Source organism: Glycine soja, chromosome 19 (assembly GCF_004193775.1).
Source record: "Glycine soja cultivar W05 chromosome 19, ASM419377v2, whole genome shotgun sequence".
NCBI classification, from domain to species: Eukaryota; Viridiplantae; Streptophyta; class Magnoliopsida; order Fabales; family Fabaceae; genus Glycine; species Glycine soja.
In genome coordinates this window covers 7,501-30,345 of record NC_041020.1, presented here as the reverse complement: position 1 = coordinate 30,345, position 22,845 = coordinate 7,501, and the positions used below count along the sequence as shown (strand labels likewise).

General features: G+C 32.3%; 3 protein-coding genes across 5 annotated transcripts; 1 reads left to right on the top strand and 2 right to left on the bottom strand.

Annotated features, from left to right (window-relative positions):
- The first annotated feature begins 159 nt into the window (after positions 1 to 159).
- Positions 160 to 2,645, top strand: LOC114400129 (ferredoxin-thioredoxin reductase, variable chain-like). 3 transcript variants are annotated; one of them, XM_028362426.1, is made up of 2 exons: positions 160 to 767; positions 2,360 to 2,645. In XM_028362426.1, exon 1 carries the CDS (start codon positions 265 to 267, stop codon positions 724 to 726), a length of 462 nt encoding a protein of 153 aa, XP_028218227.1. In that variant the 5' UTR covers positions 160 to 264; the 3' UTR covers positions 727 to 767; positions 2,360 to 2,645. The 3 variants fall into 3 exon arrangements, with proteins under 3 accessions (XP_028218227.1, XP_028218226.1, XP_028218225.1); XM_028362425.1 differs by lacking the exon at positions 2,360 to 2,645 and adding an exon at positions 967 to 1,382; XM_028362424.1 differs by lacking the exon at positions 2,360 to 2,645 and adding an exon at positions 918 to 1,341.
- A 10,757-nt stretch (positions 2,646 to 13,402) lies between these two features.
- On the bottom strand, positions 13,403 to 15,514 carry LOC114398198. The gene is made up of 4 exons (XM_028360366.1): positions 14,495 to 15,514; positions 14,282 to 14,341; positions 14,156 to 14,202; positions 13,403 to 13,691 (listed from the first exon to the last, which is right to left on the bottom strand). Exons 1-4 carry the CDS (start codon positions 15,239 to 15,241, stop codon positions 13,457 to 13,459), a joined length of 1,089 nt encoding a protein of 362 aa, XP_028216167.1. The 5' UTR covers positions 15,242 to 15,514; the 3' UTR covers positions 13,403 to 13,456.
- On the bottom strand, positions 15,379 to 18,038 carry LOC114398197 (pentatricopeptide repeat-containing protein At2g32630). The gene is made up of 2 exons (XM_028360365.1): positions 15,903 to 18,038; positions 15,379 to 15,520 (listed from the first exon to the last, which is right to left on the bottom strand). Exons 1-2 carry the CDS (start codon positions 17,809 to 17,811, stop codon positions 15,510 to 15,512), a joined length of 1,920 nt encoding a protein of 639 aa, XP_028216166.1. The 5' UTR covers positions 17,812 to 18,038; the 3' UTR covers positions 15,379 to 15,509.
- Positions 18,039 to 22,845: the final 4,807 nt, after the last annotated feature.

Genomic DNA, 22,845 nt, shown 5'->3' with positions numbered 1-22,845 from the left:
CTTTAGGAGAGACGAAGGGATGGATATGGATATTGTAGGTGTGTTGCAGAATGGGTCACGTGTCCTCTTCGACGGGAATGGCTGGTTACAAAGAAACAAATGTTATTTAATTATTATACCAATAATAATAATTTTGGGAGGTTAACTTAAGAAGCAGAAACCAACGAATATATCCAATTAGAATTAGAATATAAGATAGTAGAAAAGAAAGGGAATAAGGAAACCCTTCTTCACTTCTACCTCTAATCTAGGAATAGGAAAAAGATGGGCAGCACTAGTGCGAGTGCCCTCAGGCTATCGTCGATGGTCAGCGTGTCCCCGAATTGCAATTGCTCATCGATGACGCTTATGAAGAAGACGGCGATGGCGATGGCGATGGCTCCTTTTTCACTTGCAATGAAAATCAAAAGCAAAAGGGGTGGTATTAGGTGCGAGGTGGCTATTAATGCGGTGGATGAGGAGTCGAGGACGTCACCGGAGGAGACGAAGATCGGAGCGCGTGTGAAGGTGAAGGAGGCGGGTTTGAAGGTGTACCACGTCCCCAAAGTTGGGGAGCTTGACCTAACGGGTCTGGAAGGCGAGATCAAGCAGTACGTTGGCCTCTGGAACGGTAAGCGAATCTCCGCCAATCTTCCTTACAAGGTTCAGTTTCTCACCGACATCCCCGGTCGTGGTCCTGTCAAGTTCTTTGCCCACCTCAAGGAAGATGAATTCGACTATCTTTAGTCACTGTACTGCACTGCACTTCCCTGCACGTCACTGTTGTTGTATGTAATCAATTTTAATCCCCCTGAATTTTTTACTTATGTATTACCTTCTGTTTCAAGCCGATAGATGCCTACTAAATGAATGATATGAATTCATCTTATGCAGTCACTTCTTTCAAGTTTTAACACTTCCATTTTCTCATTAATTAGATGATGATTTGAAGAAGGTGTAGCCTGAATCCTTTCTAATATTTTTTAGTAGGTGTCCCTGTACTTGTTGGTAAAAGCAATGGTATCCTTCGGCAAATCTGTCTTTTGAACCTACTATGATTTTACTGACCTCGAAAACTCAACTCAACAATGATGTTTTGTGCACTTTCATGTTATTAGTCTCTACAAACTGGAAAGAGGCAAATATTGATATTTTGCTTGGTTCTATTATTGTCTAGTTACTACGTAGTAGTAATTCACTTTTAACGTTCCAACTTGTGGTTTTTAAATTTCATATCTGTTGTTCTGTGTTAGCATTATATGGTCTGGTATGTAACCAAAAAGTTGTATAAATTAATGGGAGAATACCTCGTACTCAACATACACTTATAGGCAAGTAGCTTTCCCGAGTATTTCTTGCTGATATCTGCAGTTTAACATGAAACATGAATAGATTAGATTAGTTAGATTATTACAATGAAGGGTTGTTTTTTGTTTGTAGAAATGAATCACTTATTTAAATATTTACGAGTAACGTGGCTTTATGTCACTATGTAGTCCGGGCCAGCTACCATGTTCATTTCTTACTGCCATTTTCTCAGTATGATTGCATCTTTTTAAGAAAATATTGTTGTGCTTATATGTTACATTGATGTATATTCAAGGATGGTATGGGATATTTGATGTGGTTGCAATTTTTTGTTCCAACAAAGGAGTACATTCTTTAACACATCTTTTTTTACAATTGGTAAAAGTTTATTCAAAACAAAATTAAATTCATGAGATTCATTAAAATAAGAAATGTGAATGATTTTCAATAAATTTCATGCAATAATAGTGTGCTGCTAACATTTCTCTTCAATAAATTCAAAGATTTGTGTTTTGAGTAATGATATTTTGACAATTGGAGATTCATCACTCAGTGTTCACTTGTCACAAGTCGTTAACCCCGTGAAATTATATTTTACAAGTAGTTAAAAATTAAAGATTGTGATTATATATTATCAATCTGTTATTAGTTGCACTAGTGGTTAAACATCTTAGTGGTGACGCTAATGGAATATGTCTCATAAGTAGTAGATTATTGAAATGTCAAATGGTGGTTAAGAGGATATAAATGAATATAGACAAATTACAATTATCAATATGTACTTGAATTTGCAGGGGTGCATCGATTTTTTATGCATGTGCCAAAATGACTTATACTAAATTCATCAATGTAATACATAACTAGGCATGGTAATAAAAATTAAATCTGTGCATATCCCACTCTGATTTTGATTGACAAAACCTGCTTTTATCAAGGTTGGGTTTGGGTTTTTCCTGACTTAGGGGAGTGGGGTCGGGTTGGGTATATCACTTCTTACTCCCATATGTGTCATGTTACATATATTTTTATAATTATAATACCAAGTATATGAACACATTTTTTTAAAATGCAGATGGATACCCATGAGTTTCCTCGAACCTGATAAAATTTGATGCGGATGGGGTTTGGTTTCATTTTTTTTCTTTTATAAATCTGAACCCAAATCTGTTTTGCCTCTTGTGGGGACGAGGATGGGGATAGGGATAGGTAAATTGTCCTCGACCGATTGCCATCCTTATGCACAACCATAAGTTGAATATAAAACTCAACTAATATTTGAATTTTTGAACTAAAGCGGTCATAAATAAGTTAAAAATAATGTTATTGAATGGTTCTTATGTCATTGTTATGATACACCATAGTAACTTGCTATTATTGAATATGTAGAAGTTAGAACATTGTGATATGAGTGGTTTTGTTGTACTTCACATATTAACATTTTTGTTATTTATTGAGATGCTTCTGGGATGCTACGATATCTTTGTACTACTTCACAACATTATGTACTAAACCCTAACTAGTCAAATACCAAAAACAATACTGTCAAATAACCCTAAACCCTAATTGGTCAAGTAACACTAAACACTAATTTGTCAAATACCTTTAAACCCTAATTAGTGAAGTATCCTAAGTTTTAAAATAACCATAAATTGTAGTTGGTCAAGTAACATTAAATCCTAATTAGTCAAATTCACATAAACCATAATTAATCAAATATCCATAAACCCTAATTTGTCAAACACCCTTAAACCTCAATTAGTCAAGTAAACCTAAACCTTGATCTATCAAATACCGCTAAACCCTAATTAGTCATGTAATCGTATCCCTAATTTGTAAAATAAACCTAAACCTTAATTGGTGAAGTAACACTAAATCCTAATTAGTCAAGTATCCATAAACCCTAATTAGTCAAACACACATAAACCCCAATATGTCAAGTAATCCGTGAATCTTAAATTTTCAAATAACCCTAATCCCTAATTAATCAAATAACCCTAAATTGTCAAATAATCATAAATCCTAATTAGTCAAGTAACCCTAAACACTATTTAGTCAAGTAACACTGTCCAAATTTGTCAAATAACCCTAAATCCTAATTGGTCAAGTACCACTAAACCTTAGTTAGTTAAGTACCTATAAACCTTAATTAGTCAAATACACCTAAACCCTAAATTGTCAAGTAACCCTATACACTAATTTTTCAAATACCCATAAATCCTAATTAGTCAAGTAACCATAATTTGTCAAATAACCCTAAATCCTAATTGGTCAAGTAACACTAAATCCTAATTACTCAACTACACATAAACACTCATTAGTCAAATACCCCTAAACCCTAAACACTATGTTGTCAAATATATGTAAACCCTAATTAGTGAACTATTCGTAAACCCTAAGTTTTTAAAATAACCATAAATCCTAATTGGTCAACTAACAGTAAACCCTAATTAGTAAAGTACACATAACCCTAGTTAGAGAAATACCCATAAATCCTAATTTTTCATATACCCATAAACCCCAACTAGTCAAGTAAACCTAATCCCTGATATGTCAAATACAACTAAATCCTAACTAGTCATGTAACCATAAATCCTAATTTGTAAAATAACCCTAAACCATAATTGGTCAAGTAACACTAAACCCTAATTAGTCAAGTATTCAAAACCCTAATAAGTTAAAAACCTATAAACCTTAATTTGTGAAGTAACCCATGAGTCCTAAATCTTCAAATACCCCTAAACCCTAATTAATCAAGTAACTCTAAATTCTCAAATAACCCTAAACCCTAATTGGTCAAGTAACAATAAACCTTAATTTTTCAAATACCCATTAACCCTAATTAGTCAAGTAACCCAAATTAGTCAAATAACCCTAAGCCTTAATTGGTCAAGTAACACTAAACCCTAATAAGTCGAGTACACATAAGCCCTAATTAGTCAAATACCCCTAAAAGCTTATTTGTAAAGACACATTAAACCCTATTTTGTCAAATACCCATTAAACCTCAATCAGTCAAGTAACCCTAAACCATAACTAGTAAAGTAACCCTAAAGTCTAATTTTTCAAATACCATAAACCCTAATTAGTTAAGTAACTCTAAACCCTAACTAGTCAAGTACACATAAATTGCAAATTTTCAAGTAACCCTAAACCCCTAATTTTTCAAATACCCCTAAACCCTACATAGTCAAAAACCTTTAAACCCAAACTAGTATAGTAAACCTAAACCTTGATATGTAAACTAGCGCTAAACCCTAATTAGTCATGTAAACCACAACCCTAATTTGTAAAATAACCATAAACCCTAATTGGTCAACTAACAATAAACCATAATCAGTCAAGTACCCATAACCATAATTAGTGAAATATCCAAAAACCCTAATTTGTCAAACACCCTTAAACCGAAACTAGTATAGTAAACCTAAACCCTGATCTATAAACTACCGCTAAACCCTAATTAGTCATATAAACCAAAACCCTAATTTGTAAAATAACCCTAAACCATAATTGGTCAAGTAACACAAACCCTAATTAGTCAAGTATTCATAACCCTAATTAGTTATACACCGATAAACCCTAATTTCTCAAGTAACCCATGAGTCCTAAATTTTCAAAAACCCCTAAACCCTAATTAATCTAGTAACTCTAAATTGTCAAATAACCCTAAATCCTAATTGGTCAAGTAACACTAAATCGTTATTTTTCAAATACCCATTAACCTTAATTAGTCAAGTAACCCTAATTTGTCTAATAACCCTAAACCGTAATTGGTCAAGTAACATTAAACCCTAATAAGTCGAGTACACATAAATCCTAATTAGTCAAATACCCCTAAAAGCTTATTTGTAAAGAAACCCTAAACCCTAATTTGTCAAATACTCATTACACCCCAATCGGTCAAGTAACCCTAAACATTTATTTGTCAAATACCCCTAAACCATAACTAGTAAAGTAACCCTAAAGTCTAATTTGTCAATTAACCATAAATCCTAATTAGTTAAGTAACACTAAACCCTAATTAGTCAAGCACACATAACCCTAATTAGTCAAATACACATAAACCCCAATTTGTTAAGTAACCCTAAACCCCTAATTTTTGAAATACCCCTAAACCCTACTTAGTCAAGTAACCCTAAACCCTAATTTGTCAAATACCCATAGACTCTACTTTGACAAGTATACCTAAATCCTAGTTTGTCAAATACCCTAAACCTTTATTACTCAAGTACCCATAAACCCTAATAAGTCAAATACCGCTAAACCCTAATTTGTCAAGTAACCATAAAAACCTAATTTGTAAAATACCCCTAAATTATAATTAGTCAAGTAACCCTAATTTGTCAAATAACCCTAAACCCTAATTGATCAAGTAACAATAAACCTTAATTAGTCAAGTACACATAAACCATAATTAGTAAAATAACCATAAACCCTAATGTGTAAACTACCCATAAACCCTAATTAGTCAAGTAACCCTAAACGTTAATTAGTCAAGTAACACTAATATGTCAAATAATCCAAGACTCTAATTGGTCAAGTAGCACTAAATCCTGATTAGTCAAATACACATAATCCCTAACTAATCAAATACCCATAAACCCCAATTTTTCAAGTACCCATAAACCCTAATTTTTCAAGTAGCACTAATTTGTAAAACAAACCTAAACCTTAATTGATCAGGTACCCTAAACCCTAAGTTTCCCAATATCGCTAAACCCTAATTACTCAACTAATCCTCAACCATAATTTGTCATGTAACCCTAAATCCTAGTTTGTCAAGTAACACTAAACACTAATTAGTCAAGTACCCATACACCCTAATTAGTCAAATAGCCCTAAACCTAAATTTGTTAAGTAACCCTAAATCCTAATTTGTTAAATACTCCTAAACCCAAGTTAGTCAAAAAACCGTAAATCCAAATTTGTAAAATAAACCTAACCACTAATTGGTAAAGTAACAATAAACCCTAATTTGACAAGTACACATAAAACCTAATTTGTCAAAACACCCTTAAATCCTAATTTGTTAAGTAACCCTAAACCCTAATTCGTTAAATACCCTGAAACCTTAGTTAGTCAAGTAACTGTAAACTCAAATTGTAAAACAACCCTAAACCCTAATTCATCAAGTAGCCCTAAACCCAAATTAGTCAACAAACCGTAAACCCTATTCTGTCACGTAATGTTAAATCCTAATTACGTATATGCCTAAGTACCCATGTTCAACATTTTTTTTAAATTATGTCCAAGACATTAATGATATTCTTGACACACTTTTCCAATTATTTGGACGTCAAAGAATTTTTAAAAAATATATATTGTGCACTAGTTCCATGGACAACCACCTCAAGATATGAGCACAAAATCGAAAAAATTATGATTTGCACCCTTGCAACTATGCTTAAGTGCCCATGTTTTGCATTTTTTTAAAAATTATGTACAAGACATTAATGACATTCTTGAGAAACTGTACCTATAGTTTGAACGTCAAAGAATCCAAAAAAAATATATCGTACACCATTTCCATCGAAAACCACCCAAAAAAAGGACCACAAAATCTTAAAAACTATGATTCAGACCCTTGGAACTATTCTTAATTACCCATGTTCAACATTTTATTAAAATTATGTCCAAGACATTAATGATATTATTGACACACTTTTCTCATAGTTTGAACCTCGAAGAATAAAAAAAAAACATCGTGTGCCATTTTCATCGACAACCACTCAAAATAGGAGTGTAAAATCCAAAAAACTATGATTTGGACCCTTGCAACTATGCTTAAGTGCCCACATTCTGTATTTTTTTAAAATTAATTCAAACACATCAATGATATTCGTGACACATTATGATTTGGACCCTTACAACTACATTTAAGTGCCCATGTTCTGCATTTTTTAAAAATTATGTCCAAAAGATTAATGATATTTGTGACACACTTTTTTCATTATTTGGACGTCAAAGAATTCAAAAAAAAAATATATCGTACACTAGTGCCATGGATAACCATCTAAAAATAGGAGCACAAAATCATAAAAACTATGATTTGGATCCTTGCCACTATGCTTAAGTACACATGATCAACATTTTTTTTAAAATTATGTGCAAGAAATTAATAATAATCTTGAGAAACTTTTCCCATAGTTTGAATGTCAAAGAATCCGAAAACAAATATATCATGCACATTTTTCATCGAAAACCACCTCAAAATAGTAGAACAAAATCTAAAAAACTATGATTTGGACCCTTGGAACTATGCTTAAGTATCCATGTTCAACATTTTTTTTTTAAAATTATGTACAAGACATTAATGATATTATTGACACACTTTTCCCATAGTTTTAACATCGAAGAATAAAAAAAATATATTGTGTACTAGTTCCATCGACAACCACCTCAAAATAGGAGTAGAAAATCCAAAAAATAATGATTTGGACCCTTGCAACTATGCTTAAGTGCCCATGTTTTAAATTTTTTAAAAATTAATTAAAACACATTAATGATATTCATGACACACTTTTTCCATATATTGAACATTGACGAATAAAAATATATATATATATATATATATATATATATCGTGCACCAGTTCCATGAAGAACCAGCTCAAAATAAGAACTCAAAATCGAAAAAACTATGATTTGAACTCTTGCAATTATGTTTAAATTCCCATGTTCTATATTTTTTAAAAATTATGTCCAAAATATTAATGATATTTGTGACACACTTTTTCCATTATTTGGACGCCAAAGAATTAATTATATATATATATATATCGTGCACCAGTTCCATGGACACCCACGTCAAAATAGGAGCACAAAATCGAAAAACTATGATTTGGATCCTTTCAACTATGCTTAAGTATACATGTTCAACATTTTTTTTAAAATTATGTACAAGACATTAATAATATTTATGAGAAGCTTTTCCCATAGTCTGAACGTCACAAAATCCAGAAACAAATATATCGTGCACCATTTCCATTGAAACCCACCTCAAAAGAGGAGCACAAAATCTAAAAAACTATGATTTGGACCATTGGAACTATGCGTAAGTATCCATGTTCAACATTTTTTTAAAATTATGTCCAAGACATTAATGATATTATTGACACACTTTTCCCATAGTTTGAACATTGATGAATCCAAAAAATAATATATCATGTACCAGTTCCATCGATAACCACCTCAAAATAGGAGTAGAAAATCCAAAAAACTATGATTTGGACCCTCACAACTATGCTTAAGCGCCCACATTCTGCATTTTTTTTAAAATTAATTCAAACACATTAATGATATTCGTGATACACTTTTTCCATATATTGAACGTTGAAGAATCCAAAAACAAATATATTGCGCACTAGTTCTATGAACAACTACCTCAAAATAGGAGCACAAAATAAAAAAAACTATGATTTGGACCCTTGCAACTATGCTTAAGTGCCCATGTTCTACATTTTTTTAAAATTATGTCCAACAGATTAATGATATTTGTGACACCCTTTTTCCATTATTTGGACGTCAAAGAATCCAAAAAAATAAATATCGTGGATCATTTCAATGGACAACCACCTCAAAATAGGAACACAAAATCGAAAAAACTATGATATGGATCCTTGCAACTATGCTTAAGTACCCATGTTCAACAATTTTTTTTAAATTTATGTCCAAGACATTAACGATACTCATGCCACACTTTTTCCATATTTTGAATGTCAAAGAATCCAAAAGAAAACATATCGTGCACCAGTTCCATGAACAACCACCTCAAAATAAGAGCACAAAATAAAAAAAATTATGATTTGGACCCTTGCAACTATGCTTAAGTTCTCATGTTCTGCATTTTGTTAAATTATTTCCAACATATTAATTATATTTGTGACACACGTTTTTCATAGTTTGAACTTCAAAGAATCCAACAACAAAATATCGTGTACCAGTTCCATGGACAAAAACCCAAAATAGGGGCACAATATCGAAAAAATTATGTTTTGGACCCTTAGAAGTATGTTTAAGTACCAAGGTTCAGTATTATTTTTAAAATTATGTAGGAGACATTAATAATATTATTGAGACACTTTTCCCATAGTTTGAACGTCAAAGAATGCAAAAAAATATATCGTGCAACATTTCCATGTACAACCACATCAAAATAGGAGCAAAAAATCTAAAAAAATATGATTTGAAACCTTGCAACTATGTTTAAGTACTCATGTTCAATATTTTTTTTTAAAAAATTAATGATATTTGTGACACACTTTTTTCATTGTTTTGACATCAAAGACTCCAAAAAAAAAATATATCGTGCACCAGTTCCATGGACAACCACCTCAAAATAGGAGTACAAAATCGAAAAAACTATGATTTGAATCCTTACAACTATGCTTAAATGCCCTTGTTCTGCATTTTTTTAAATTATGTGCAACACATTAATGATATTTGTGACACACTTTTTTTATATTTTGAACATCAAAGAATCCAAAAAAAAAAATCATGCACGAGTTCCATGGATAACCAACTCAAAATAGAAGTACAAAATCGAAAAAACTTTGATTTGGATACTTGCAAGTATGCTTAAGTACCCTTGTTCTACATTTTTTTAAATTATGTCCAACACATTAATGATATTTGTGACAAACTTTTTTTTTTATTTTTAGGACGTCAAAGAATCCAAAAAAAAAATATATCGTGCACAAGTTCCTTGGACAACTACCTCAAAATAAGAGCACAAAATCGAAAAAACTATGATTTTGACCATTTCAACTATGCTTTAGTACCCATGTTCATCCTCTTTTAAAAATTATGTCAAACCCATTAATGATATTCATGCCACACTTTTTCCATATTTTGAACATCAAAGAATCCAAAAATATATATTGTGCATCATTTCCTAGGACAACCACCTCAAAATAGGAGTACAAAATCGAAAGAATAAGTACCTTGTTCTGCATTTTTTTTAAATTATGCTCAACACATTAATGATATTTGTGCCACAATTTTTTTTTTATTTTTTTGACGTCAAAGAATTCAAAAAAATATATTGTGCACGAGTTCCATGGACAACCACATCAAAATAAGAGCACAAAATCGAAAAAATTATGATTTTGACCATTGCAACTATGCTTCAGTACCCATGTTCATCTTTTTTTAAAAATTATGTCCAACACATTAATGATATTCATGCCGCCCTTTTTCCATATTTTGAACATCAAAGAATAATAAAAAAAAATACATCGTGCACCATTTGCTTGGACAACCATATCAAAATAGGAGCACAAAATCGAAAAAACTATGATTTGGACCCTTGCAACCATGCTTAAGTTTCCATGTTCTGGATTTTTTAAAATTATTTCCAACACATTAATTATATTCGTGACACACTTTTTCAATTTTTTGGATGTCAAAGAATAAAAAAAAATATCCTGCACTAGTTCCATGGACAACTACCTCAAAATAGGAACACAAAATCGAAAAAACTATTATTTGGACTGTTGCACATATGCTTAAGTGTCCATCTTCTGTATTTTTTTAAAATTATGTCAAACACAATAATGATATTCGTGACACACTTTTTTCTACGGTTTGAATGTCAAAGAATCCAAAAAATATATATCGTGCACCATTTCTATGGACAACCACGTCAAAATAGGAGCACAAAATCGAAATAATTATGATTTGAACCCTTACGACTATGCTTAAGTACCCATGTTCAACATTTTTTCAAATTATGTCCAACACATTAATGATATTCGTGACACACTTTTTCCATAGAATCATAACTGTCGAAATTCACCACACTTTACAAATTACACTAAATTGTTTCAAAAAATTAAATGGCTCACCAGAAAAACTGACATAAAATGGATAACTCATAATTTCTTTTTTCACTCTGAAAATTGTAATGGACGTCTGTTGTATTAGTTACCAGGGAAAAGTCACAGTCTAAATTGACAACACTCTACAATTTGCATATGTCTCTAAAAAATTAAATGTCTTACCAACAAAACTAACATGAAATGGACAACTCAGAATTTCTTTTTTCACTCAGAAAATTATAATGGTTGTATATTGCATCAGTTACCAGCGAAAAATCAAAATTCAAATTGACAACACTTTACAATTTGCACACGTAAAAAAATTAAATGTCTCACCAGCAAAACTAACATGGAATAAACAACTTAGAATTTATTTTTTCACTCTGAAAATTATAATGGACGTCTGTTGCATCAGTTACCAGGGATAAATTAGAGTCCAAAGTGACAACTACTGAAACAATTCAGCCCAATAGAAATTTTAGTTATTTTTAACAAACGAGTAACCGAAATAGAAGAAGACATGTTTCTTGCAGAACATCTTTCAACTTATCAATAGTTTATCATATTTGTGTTGCAATTGTATTTTTTAATCTGTTTTGTTATTCTCGGCTATCATCTCAGTTACTACACTTTTTAATTTTATGTATATTGTATAAAAAAATGTATCAATTACTTATTCACTGTTTTTTTAATTTTTTTTAATACTACTAACTAATTTTTTCATTTTTTAATTAATGTACATAACAAAAAAAAAATGTCAACAACACATAAATTTAGCTAAAAACATACATACATCGTAACTAAAAAATTATATTATAATTTTCTCCAATTTTTACATTTTCCTTTAGCTATATATATCTCTTAAGAGATTTAAAAAAAAATAAAAAATTTATTTTAATAAAAAATTATTTTTAAAATCAATTAAAAATAGATTTATATAATATAATATTTGAAATATTTAATAATTTTTAAAAAAATTTTAAAAATACAAATTAATTAAACAAAAAAAGAAAGATGCACACTATGAAAGTCAGGGTGACCAGTCCTGACTTCCCAAAGATGATGAGAACTGGTGTAATTTGAGTATTTTAATTCAAATAGGTGTAGTTTGAGAAAAAGTTAGAGAGAGAATATGTACAAAAAAAAACCACAGTCTCATCGAGAACGTCACCAAATTAAGAGAAAAAGATAAAAAAAATCATGATTTCGATCCTTCAAACAATGTTTAAGTGGCCATCGATGCCTTTTTATTACTACTGCTCAACGTACTCACCCTTATCACATCTCGAGAGAAAACCAGGCACAATTTTAAATTACATTCAATTATTTATAAAATTTTTATTTTATTATAATTTATTTTTCTACTTTATTTTGTCTGAAAATTTTCTATATTTTTGTTTTAGACAAAATCACATGTATATGGAAATCATTATAAAATTTTTAGAGTTTATGTACCTTGCAAATGTCATGCACATATCAAACATTAATTTGTATAAATATATCTCATTACATAAAATAATATATGAATTTGTTTTGTTATTATTATTTTTTCTTGAAACTTTCAATATATTTTTGCTGGAAAACTTCAAATATTCTAATATATATGTATTGTATAGTGTGTGGAGCACAATCCATCACTATTTTACAATGAATTCCTACAAAAGAAATAGAATTTTTTTATGTGTGACAAACATTATCAATTTTATATTGTGGGCATTTGAATTGATTTTAGATTTCTATTCAATAATATAAAAAATTAAATAATTAATATAATTTGGTATATAATTTTTAAAACATTCCCCCTCTAAATTTACCTGTGCATCACACGAATATTGTCTAATATAATTATATAATCTACTCTAAAGTTCTACACTTTTAGTATTTGTCATATTATTTTTAAGACTTGAAAGTTTAAAGTTCTAGATTTTAATTTTGTTTTTTAGTGTCTTTATTCCATACTATTTTATTTAGTGTTTTGTTTAAGACTATTTTCTAAATTTTTATAATTATAGTTCTAACTTGTGATAATATGTCTTGTTGTAGGTGTGATGTGGGTAGTAGAAGATTTGATTTAACTAATACTCTTCTAATTTATTTTTTTAAAAAATTGATTTTTTAATAAAAATGATTTTTTTAGGTGGGTTGGTGGTAGGCCAGACCATTTCTTCAAGACTCAACCTTAAGTGAATTGGATTGAGTTGACCCATTTACAGGTGAGTTTGGCCCAATGGATCGATCAACCCCTTTTGACAACTATAAATGTATTAACATCCAAAACTTAAGCTTTCGGGATAGCTAGTTCAGGACAATATGTAATTCATTTATGTCACATAATTCATAAAAACACTTAATGACTCACTTTAAAAGCTTCAAGTTGGAAACAAAGGGATTTTCAAAATATATTAAGAAATACAGCAGCATGGTTTTAAAGGCAGTGAGCTCGATGTAATAAAATTTCTTTACAAGTACAACATACACATAACCTATTGCAAGTCGAATTAGAGAAATGATCCTGGTCCTTACTGAATCATACGCACTTAGAAAACCACTGTGAACCTGCAATAATCCGCCTATCCTTTCAGGATTTAGCCTATGAAAGTCATAGGAAAGTTAGTTGTGAAATAAAATCATCTGGTGAAATCAAAAAGCATTTTAATTCAATCCCTAAATTAATTACAACAAAAACAATGATGATGTACTTTTTCAGTAATGAACTAAATAAAATATCTTGCTGGTTGCTGTCCCCAAAATATGAATCTATCGCTTTCAATAACTTTCCTACTTATTTTTAATTTTATCTCTTTCAATATTTTATCAATTATTTAGTTAAGTTATCAAATATATCAACAAAAAAAATCAAAGCAGCATTCTTATATAATTACACTTATCAAATATAATACAGGCACAATTTTTCACAAGATTAAAACTATATCAAAGCAGTGAGATACTAGTTAAATACAAATACAATGACTTGAAAACAACACCTTTTATGGCTAAAAATTAAACCAATTAAACCACTAAACAAGTCACAACTACATTGGAAATGAATGTTACCCGGCTGGCACAAGCATTAGATCAGTTCTTAAGTCCTTCCATTGAGTCTGAAAAATCAAAAGTATAATCTTCTTTAACTGAAACCAGAAACTGTACTCAACCTAAAAGAAAAAGAATATGAACTACCTGTTCTGTTCCCCTAAAAGCAACCACTAACCTTCGTGCAGAACCACGCCAAATTGCAACCTGAAAGTTCTAATAACTTAGAAAATAGAAACCAGTCCATAGAATAAGACATTGACAATATATCACAAATGGATTTTTGAATGCTACATAAACAATTGAAAAAATCATAAAAAATAGAGAAGTGGACTTTTTGAAGAGGATATAAGAAAACACCTGTGTGTCTGTGGAAGCATTATCTAAGAAACATAATTTTTCAAATTCAGACTTAATGAAACTAGGTTGTCCCAGTGAAGTGGCCAACATTGCCCAAGCCTCCATGGCACTTTCAGCAGTAGAAAAAAGTTCTTTCATCTCCTCAGTTTTTTTATCATCCAACACTAATCCATTCTGTGAGCTAGGAAACATCTGACTAGTAGAATATTGTATATCATTGCCTCTAGCTTTGGCAGAATCTTCTTTGATTATCCTCTCTTCTGAACAAAGCCCTTCATCTTTTATTTTGGAAACTGTTGCAGTCAAAAGCATTAAACCTCCTAAAATTGACTCAGTCTGCCTCATCAAATTCTGTGTTGCTTTTTTGACCTCTGGAACTGAAGACTGAAATGCAGCAATAGCAGGTTGGCTGCTTGTTTTATCATTTGTATCATCTGTGCCTCCGGGAATTGCAAGACCAGATTGAACATAAATGCTTTCTGCAATATTTTGTGATTGTGAACCAATCTTGTTTAAAAACTCCAATCCATCCCACTTAAATTTCTCAGGAACAGATAGACCTAGCTTTTGAGGAATACTAGAATTAACAACATTAGCAAAATTCCTCCAAAAAAATTGATTTGATGATGATTCAGAAGCATGTCCATTTTCAGTATCATTATCCTGTTTGTGAAATTCATTTGAGTTCCTCTGTTCAATGCAATCTTCTCTGGAGGCTTCTTGACTACCAGCTTCGTTAGAAGGCATATTGAAGATAGAAACAGATTCACTCAGTTCCCGTGAACCTTCAGTGTCATACTTATCGTTATTAATATCAGACTGCTGGCCCTTCAGAAGATATGAATTGTTAAAAGACTTTAACTGCCCAAATGCATATTCAACAAATTGGCCAGCCTGTACTGTATCAGAACCAATAACCTTTCTGAATGCAGAATCAAAACCCTTTATCTTTAGAAAGTCTAAAACAAAAGGTATCTTCCACCACCTTTTCTCTTCATCAATTTCATCATAGCTTTTATATTTTACCTAAAATCCAAAATTTATTACAAAAATCAATAATCATGACTCATTAAAATGTAACCTCTTCTCATTTATTACACAAGTGCATTTACACCAAATTAAGTATACAGGTAGTTAAATATTTCAAACAAAGCATACAGCTTAACTCAAAAGTCTTGAATGAAGTTCAAGAAAAAGTCAAATCTTACATTAAAACCTATAGATTTATTAAAAATGCCAGATCATTTAAGAGAAAACAGTTCAAAGCAAGTGATAAAACATGTAAACAGATATATTGGCAAATGAAGTTGTAACAAAGCACGACAGAGAAATAATTTTTCCACTATATTATACACGAAATATAATGCATAGGCATCATGCTGTCAACTAAAATTCAAAATTGACAAACCAGTGTTTGGCAAGCTTGAGGTATCAGAAGTGTTTATTTTCAGTTCCCCATACTCATTTTCTTTCACGGCAGCATGAGAACTGGGTTTATGAAGGCTACCAACAAGTGCCTCGAAAACTCTGTCATCAGGTATTAGACCCATTCTCATCATCTCATCATACAACTTAAAAGCTTCATCTGCTCTCCCCTCCTTGGATAAACCAGAAATAATTGCCGTATATGTCTTCACGTTTCCTCTTATGCCCTTTACCAGCATTTCATTGAAAAGCTTCAGAGCCTCATCTACCTTGTCAACAATACATTCCCCATGTATCAATGATGTGTAAGTAAATACATCTGGCAATAGTCCCTTCTCTACCATTTCAGCTTTTAACATATGAGCTCGCTTTACTTTTTCATTCTTGCTATACGCATCTATTAGAGTGTTATACGTAACAATATTAGGCACCACTCCCCTTTTCTCCATATTCCTTAAGAACCTCTCAGCTTCTGCAAGGTTTCCTTCCTTGCAATATATCTCAATAAACGTAGCGCAGGTCACAACGTTTGGAGCCACTCCTTTCTCTACCATCACATTTAACACCCTCTTGGCTTCCTCATACCTGTGCAATTTACACAGCCCACTAGCAAGAATGCTGTATGTAAAGACATCTGCTTCAAACCCTTTCCTTTCCATGATATCTTGCAGCCTGAAAGCTTCATCCATCATCCCTCTTTTACAATATCCATCCATCATCGTGTTAAATATTACAACATTCAAATCAACCCCCTTACACTGCATCTCTTCCAACAAGATCTCTGCAGCCTCCATTTGGCCAGCCTTGCACACACCACTAATCAATGTCCCAAAAGTGTGAGTATTCGGAACAATGCCTCTACAAATCATCTCGTCAAACAGAGCCGACGCTCTTCTAACATTCCCCGCCCTACAATTCCAACTTATCATCGACGTGTAGACATAAACATCCATCTCCACGTTCCTCTCACACATTTCCTCATACACCTTCTCTGCCTCCCCAATTCTCCCGGAACTCGCGTACCACTCGATCAAAATAGTATATGTCACCAAACTAGCCACAACACCCTCCCTCTCCATCAACCCCAAAATCTCATCAACCCCCTCCCGATCCTTCCTCACAACACAAGCATTCAACAACGTATTATAAGTAAACACCGTTGGCCTCACAACGCCTCTCGTGGCCATCTCGTTCATCAACTCCTTAGCCCTCCCAACCTCCCCTCTCCTACACAACACATCAACCACAATAGTCAAAGATTGTACCCCGATATCGACGCGACCGGACTCAACCATCCTTCGAAAGAACCTCACACACAATTCAACCTTATTACATTTCTTCAAAGCAAGCAAAAGTATAAAGCAAGACCTACCCTCTACCACCAACCCTTTTTCCATCACATAATCAAACACCTTAAGGGCATCTCTAAACATCCTATTGTCAGCACACACCCTGAACAACATGTCACACAGAGTCTCAACAAAATGCGGTTCAAAATCACATTCATCAACCAAAGAAACAACATCTGAAACGGGGCGTTTGGTTTCGATTTCGGTGGTGACTAGGGAGTCCAAGAGGGTCCTCATTGCGGCGAATCTTCGGGCGGCGAAGAGGCGGTAGAGGAGGATGAGGCGGGCGTTGAGGTCGGGTGATGGGAGGAAGTGGAAGAAGGTTAGGCAGGAGAGAGGGGGGAGGGTGGGGTCGGAGAGGACACGGTAAGTGACGTGGGGTGAGATGCAGGGGATCAAGGAGGGGTGGAGTTTGGAATAGGGGTTGTTGAGGAGGGTAAGGGTTATGGTGTGGGCGAGTTGAAGGTGTTGTGGGGTTGGAGGAGGGAAGGAGGTGAATTTGCTGAGGATTCTCGAGAGGGTCTTCTGGGAATGGGAACACATTGGTTTTCTTTCTCTTTACAGAGGAGCAAAGGTGGTGGAAAAATAATGGGAAAAAGAGTTCAAGAATTTTAGATGGTAACAGAGAAAACCAGATTGAAGAAAGATGCTTTGGTTTGCACTCTGCTGCTGCCTGCTGTTGCACTGCACTAAGGAGAAGGGGTTGATCTGATGCTGTCTGCTCTACTCTCGAGTCTACAACTTAATACAATCGCTGCATGACTTTTGGGCATTTTGTTGGAGCAAAATGGGGGATTCGGAATATATATATATATATATATATATATATATATATATATATATATATATATATATATATATATATATATATATAATCAAAATAAAAATACTACTATAAGTCATTGTGCGTAAAAATTTAATTAATAACAAATGAATTTTAAAAATAATAGTTTTTTTTGTGAAGATAAAAAATTTAATAATTTAAGTCATTATGTGGTAAAAATATGTAGCCCAACTTTTGTTTTCACACCTTGACATATTAGATCTAGTTAGGCAATCCATTTTAATATCTCTAACTTGAATTCTCAATCTTTTTGTGTTATTATCTGTCTCAACATATGAAATGAGCAATCTAATTAAATTATTATTATTTAATAAAATCATAAGTAAATTTAGGTGAATAAAAAGTCCATATTTATTTCACTGTTATCAAATAAAATTTTTCGAAAATATTTTCGGCTCAAACACAAGGTCATTCAAGTTCACACAAGAGTTCAAGTTAAGCAACACAATAAAATAAAGTAAAAAAACATGTTTGAAATATCATACAATCAAAACATAAACTTATGTCCTAATGTTATATCCTATCAGAGCATTATATTCCGGCATCCTCCAACACGAGGTTTCTTAAAGCGATCCACCTAACCATATGCTCTCACAAACACAAGGTTCGAGATCATCACAGGATCCAAACACAAATAACACATCGGGGGTGAGTCATCACAATCCTTAACGAATAGATATAAATGAAAACATATAGGTCTGATATAAATATAATAATAATATAATTATAACAACACTCAACACCTAACAATATAGGTATAATAAGACTCAACTTTGGCACAGTTTACATTATTTCAACACCCAACACCTAACATTACTTGTCCTAGAATTTAATCACAAATCACATTTCACGCCTTCATGATTAATCACATATTCAAAACAACACATTTCAAATACAATACTACATCTCACACTTATCCAATTCATTACACACCATCACATAACAAGTTACAATGATCATTACACAAACGTTATACAACAAATACACTAAGACTCAATATTATATGCATTGTGGTACCGTGTCAGTGAAAAACAACACCAGGGTGCCTAAGGGTATATAACAAGACACACCACACAATAGGTATGTTAGGTCACTTTCACTAGTGAAATCATAAGGTGGCTAGTCAGGGTCACTCTATTTTGTGAGAGTGTTCCAACCATATGAGATTAACATAGGCTTAAAGGAACACTCAAATCAAGTGTATTTATCCTCAAGACCTAGACTCCGAAGAATCCGTTAGGACCTCACCTTCTTGATTCAAGTTCAACCCATAAAATAACCTTTGCACGCAGACACTACTCATGAATTATACAATACCGACAATCTCACACTTGTGTTTCAAACACATTTACCACATTGCACTACAATTTATCACCTAGGGTTCCTAACTTGGAACCATACACTTTTCTTCTAACACCTTAGGTTCCTATCTTGGAAACCTACAGTTTCCTTTTTAACACCTCAGGTTCCTAACTTGGAGCCCTACACTTTCCTTTTTAACACCTTAGGTTCCTAACTTGGAACCCTAAACTTTCCTTTTGACACCCCGCGCATAAAATACTTTTCTCAAGGTAAACACTAGTCGGGTCATTATATAATTTACAATTCACATCACAAGTAATGTCACATCAAGTATTAATCAAACACTCATTCACAATCATATTCCATGTTCATAATTTAACATCTCACAACGTCACAATCCACCATCACATATTCATGTGTATCTCACAAATTTACACATGTTCAACTTGCCACTTATACTCAATCTCAATCACAATTTCATAATCCCAAAACGTCATGTCATTATGCCTCATGAATTATATACATATCACACACACACACACACACACACACACACACACACACACACACACACACACACACACACACACACATATTAAATCGAACTATATTATCACTTCTCATACATCATATATATCATACAATAACAATCTTCCAACATTTAAGGCATATAATCATTCACTTAATAGCAACCGTGCATATATGTATAGTAAACAACCATATTCTTACATTTTCTCCTAAGCTACTACGACCGTTGTAGAGTAAAATTATAAGTACAGGGGATGTACTAATCCTATTAAGTTCATACTTATCTTGTTTGAAATCTAAGACAATTATCTACAACTCATATGTTGATTAAAAAAACCGGTTTGACTATTAACTATGTCTAAACCTAAGGTAAACATTGGATCATTACTTAATCTTGACAGCTCGACCTTTGCTCAATAATTTGACTCTCTAGGGGACTATACAATTGGGGAAAACCAACGAAATTTGTTAACTAACATCTTGGGCTATAACTTTTATGAAGACCACATAACTAATTCAATCATTTTCTTAGTCAGTTTTAGGATACAAGTTAACTTATGTTGTTAGGAAAATAGTACGAGCTTAAAACAATTGAGTTTCACTAAGCACAGATGTGGTCTCATCAAGCACGGTTGTGCTTCACAAAAAACTTTGTTTTATGAAGAAAAAGAGACACAATTCGAACCTCAAAACACACCCAAATTTCAAACGAATAGCACAGAACATGTGATGACATCATGGGGAACAAAATCCCTCGATCAATTTCAAGAAAACATGCAAGAATCAAGAATTCCCAAATTTCTAGGTTTCTAACATTCAAAGCGAAACACTCAATTAAATCATCCAATTCGCATCAGGGCATCAATTGACCCGTCGAACATGGGCAATTCATAGTTATCATTATACAAGCAAAATTAAAAAGCATAAACACCCCAAAATTAACTCCAATTTGATCCTCTAAGGATCCTTACACATGCTCACTATAACCCCAATTACAATAAACTCATCCCTTACCTCTAAGGGGGCTCACATGTGTGGTTTGACAGTGATAGAGGTGTCCCTAATAGTTCCCTAAGATTCCTCAAGCTTTTCCTTTGATTGTTCTGCTAGGGTTTTCAAACGTTAGAGAGAAGGAGAATGGATTGAAGCCTCAATTTCATTGTCTCTATGCTAGGGGAATTTCTCTCTTTACCGACATTATTTTCCAATTTTCAATGGTGGGAGTGTGTGGAAATGAGTTATGAAAATGGTGCCAAAATTTCCGGATGATCCAATGCTTAGTGAGTTCGGGATCATAGTTTTATTAGGACAAGTTTGAGTGTTTTCAACAAAATAAAGTGTTTTTGGAGAGGAAGAGGGAGAACGAATTTGGCATTAAGAAAGAGCGTAGAAACATAGCGTAGGTATAACAATTGACTTAATGTGTCTCTATTTATAACTAGGGTATTCTAAGCCTATTATTTACACTATTTTCTTTATTTTATTATTTTATAAAAAAACTTTATTTTACTCTTTCATTAAATAAATAATCAATTAAAACATCTCTTTATTTTCTAAAAAATCATTTTACTCTATTTATTTTCTAATACTATGAAACTCTTATTTTAATTAACAAATTTTTTTTTCTCTCATATATTTAATTTCTAAAAACTTAATTAATTTTTAAATAAAGCTCTTTTATTTATTTTATGAAAAATGGAGTCTTACATATTTCTCTTTATAAGTAGCTCATTTATTCTAAACCCATATTTGTCAAATACCCTTAAACCCAATTAGTCAAGCAACCGTATTTTTTTCAAATAACCCTAAACCCTAATTGGTAAAGTAACACTAAACCCTAATAAGTCGAGTACAATAAACACTAATTAGGCAAATACCTCTAAAAGCTTATTTGTAAAGAAACCCTAAATCCTAATTTGTCAAATACCCATTAAACATCAATCAGTCAAGTAACCGTAAACCTTATACCCTAAACCATAACTAGCAAAATAACGCTACAACCTAATTTTTCAAATAACCATAAACCCTAATTAGTTAAGTAACACAAAACCCTAATTTGTAAAGTACACATAAACCCTAATTAGTCAAATACACATAAGCCCCAATTTATCAAGTAACCCTAAACTCCGAATTTTTCAAATACCCCTAAACCCTACTTAGTCAAGTACCCCTAAATCCTTGTTAGTCAAATACCCTTATTTCCTACTTTGTCAAGTAAACCAACATCCTAGTTTGTCAAATACCCCTAAACCTTAACTACTCAAGAACCCATAAACCCTAATTAGTCAAATACCGCTAAACGCTAAATTGTCAAGTAACCAAAAAACCTAATTTGAAAAATACCCCCAAATTATAATTAGTCAAGTAACCCTAATTTGTCAAATGACATTAAATCTTAATTAGTCAAGTAACCCTAATTTGTCAAATAACCCTAAACCTTAACTAGTCAAGTAACACTAAACCCTAATTACTCAACAACCCAAAAAATCCCATTAGACAAATACCCTTAAACCCTAAACACTAAGTTGTCAAATACCCGTAAACTCTAATTAGTGAAGTATTCGTAAACCCTAAGTTCTTAAAATAATCATAAACCCTAATTGGTCAACGAACAAGTCAAGTAAACCAAAACCCTGATTTTTCAATACTACTAAACCCTAATTAGTCATGTAAACCTAAACCCTAATTTGTAAAATAACCCTAAACCATAATTGGTCATGTAAAACTAAACCCTAATTAGTGAGGTATTCATAACCCTAATTAGTTAAACACCCATAAACCCCAATTTTTCAAGTATCCCAAGAATCCTAAATTTATAAATACCCCTAAACAATGATTAATCAAGTAACTCTAAAATGTCTCACAATCCTAAATCCTAATTGGTCAAGTAACTCTAAAGCTTA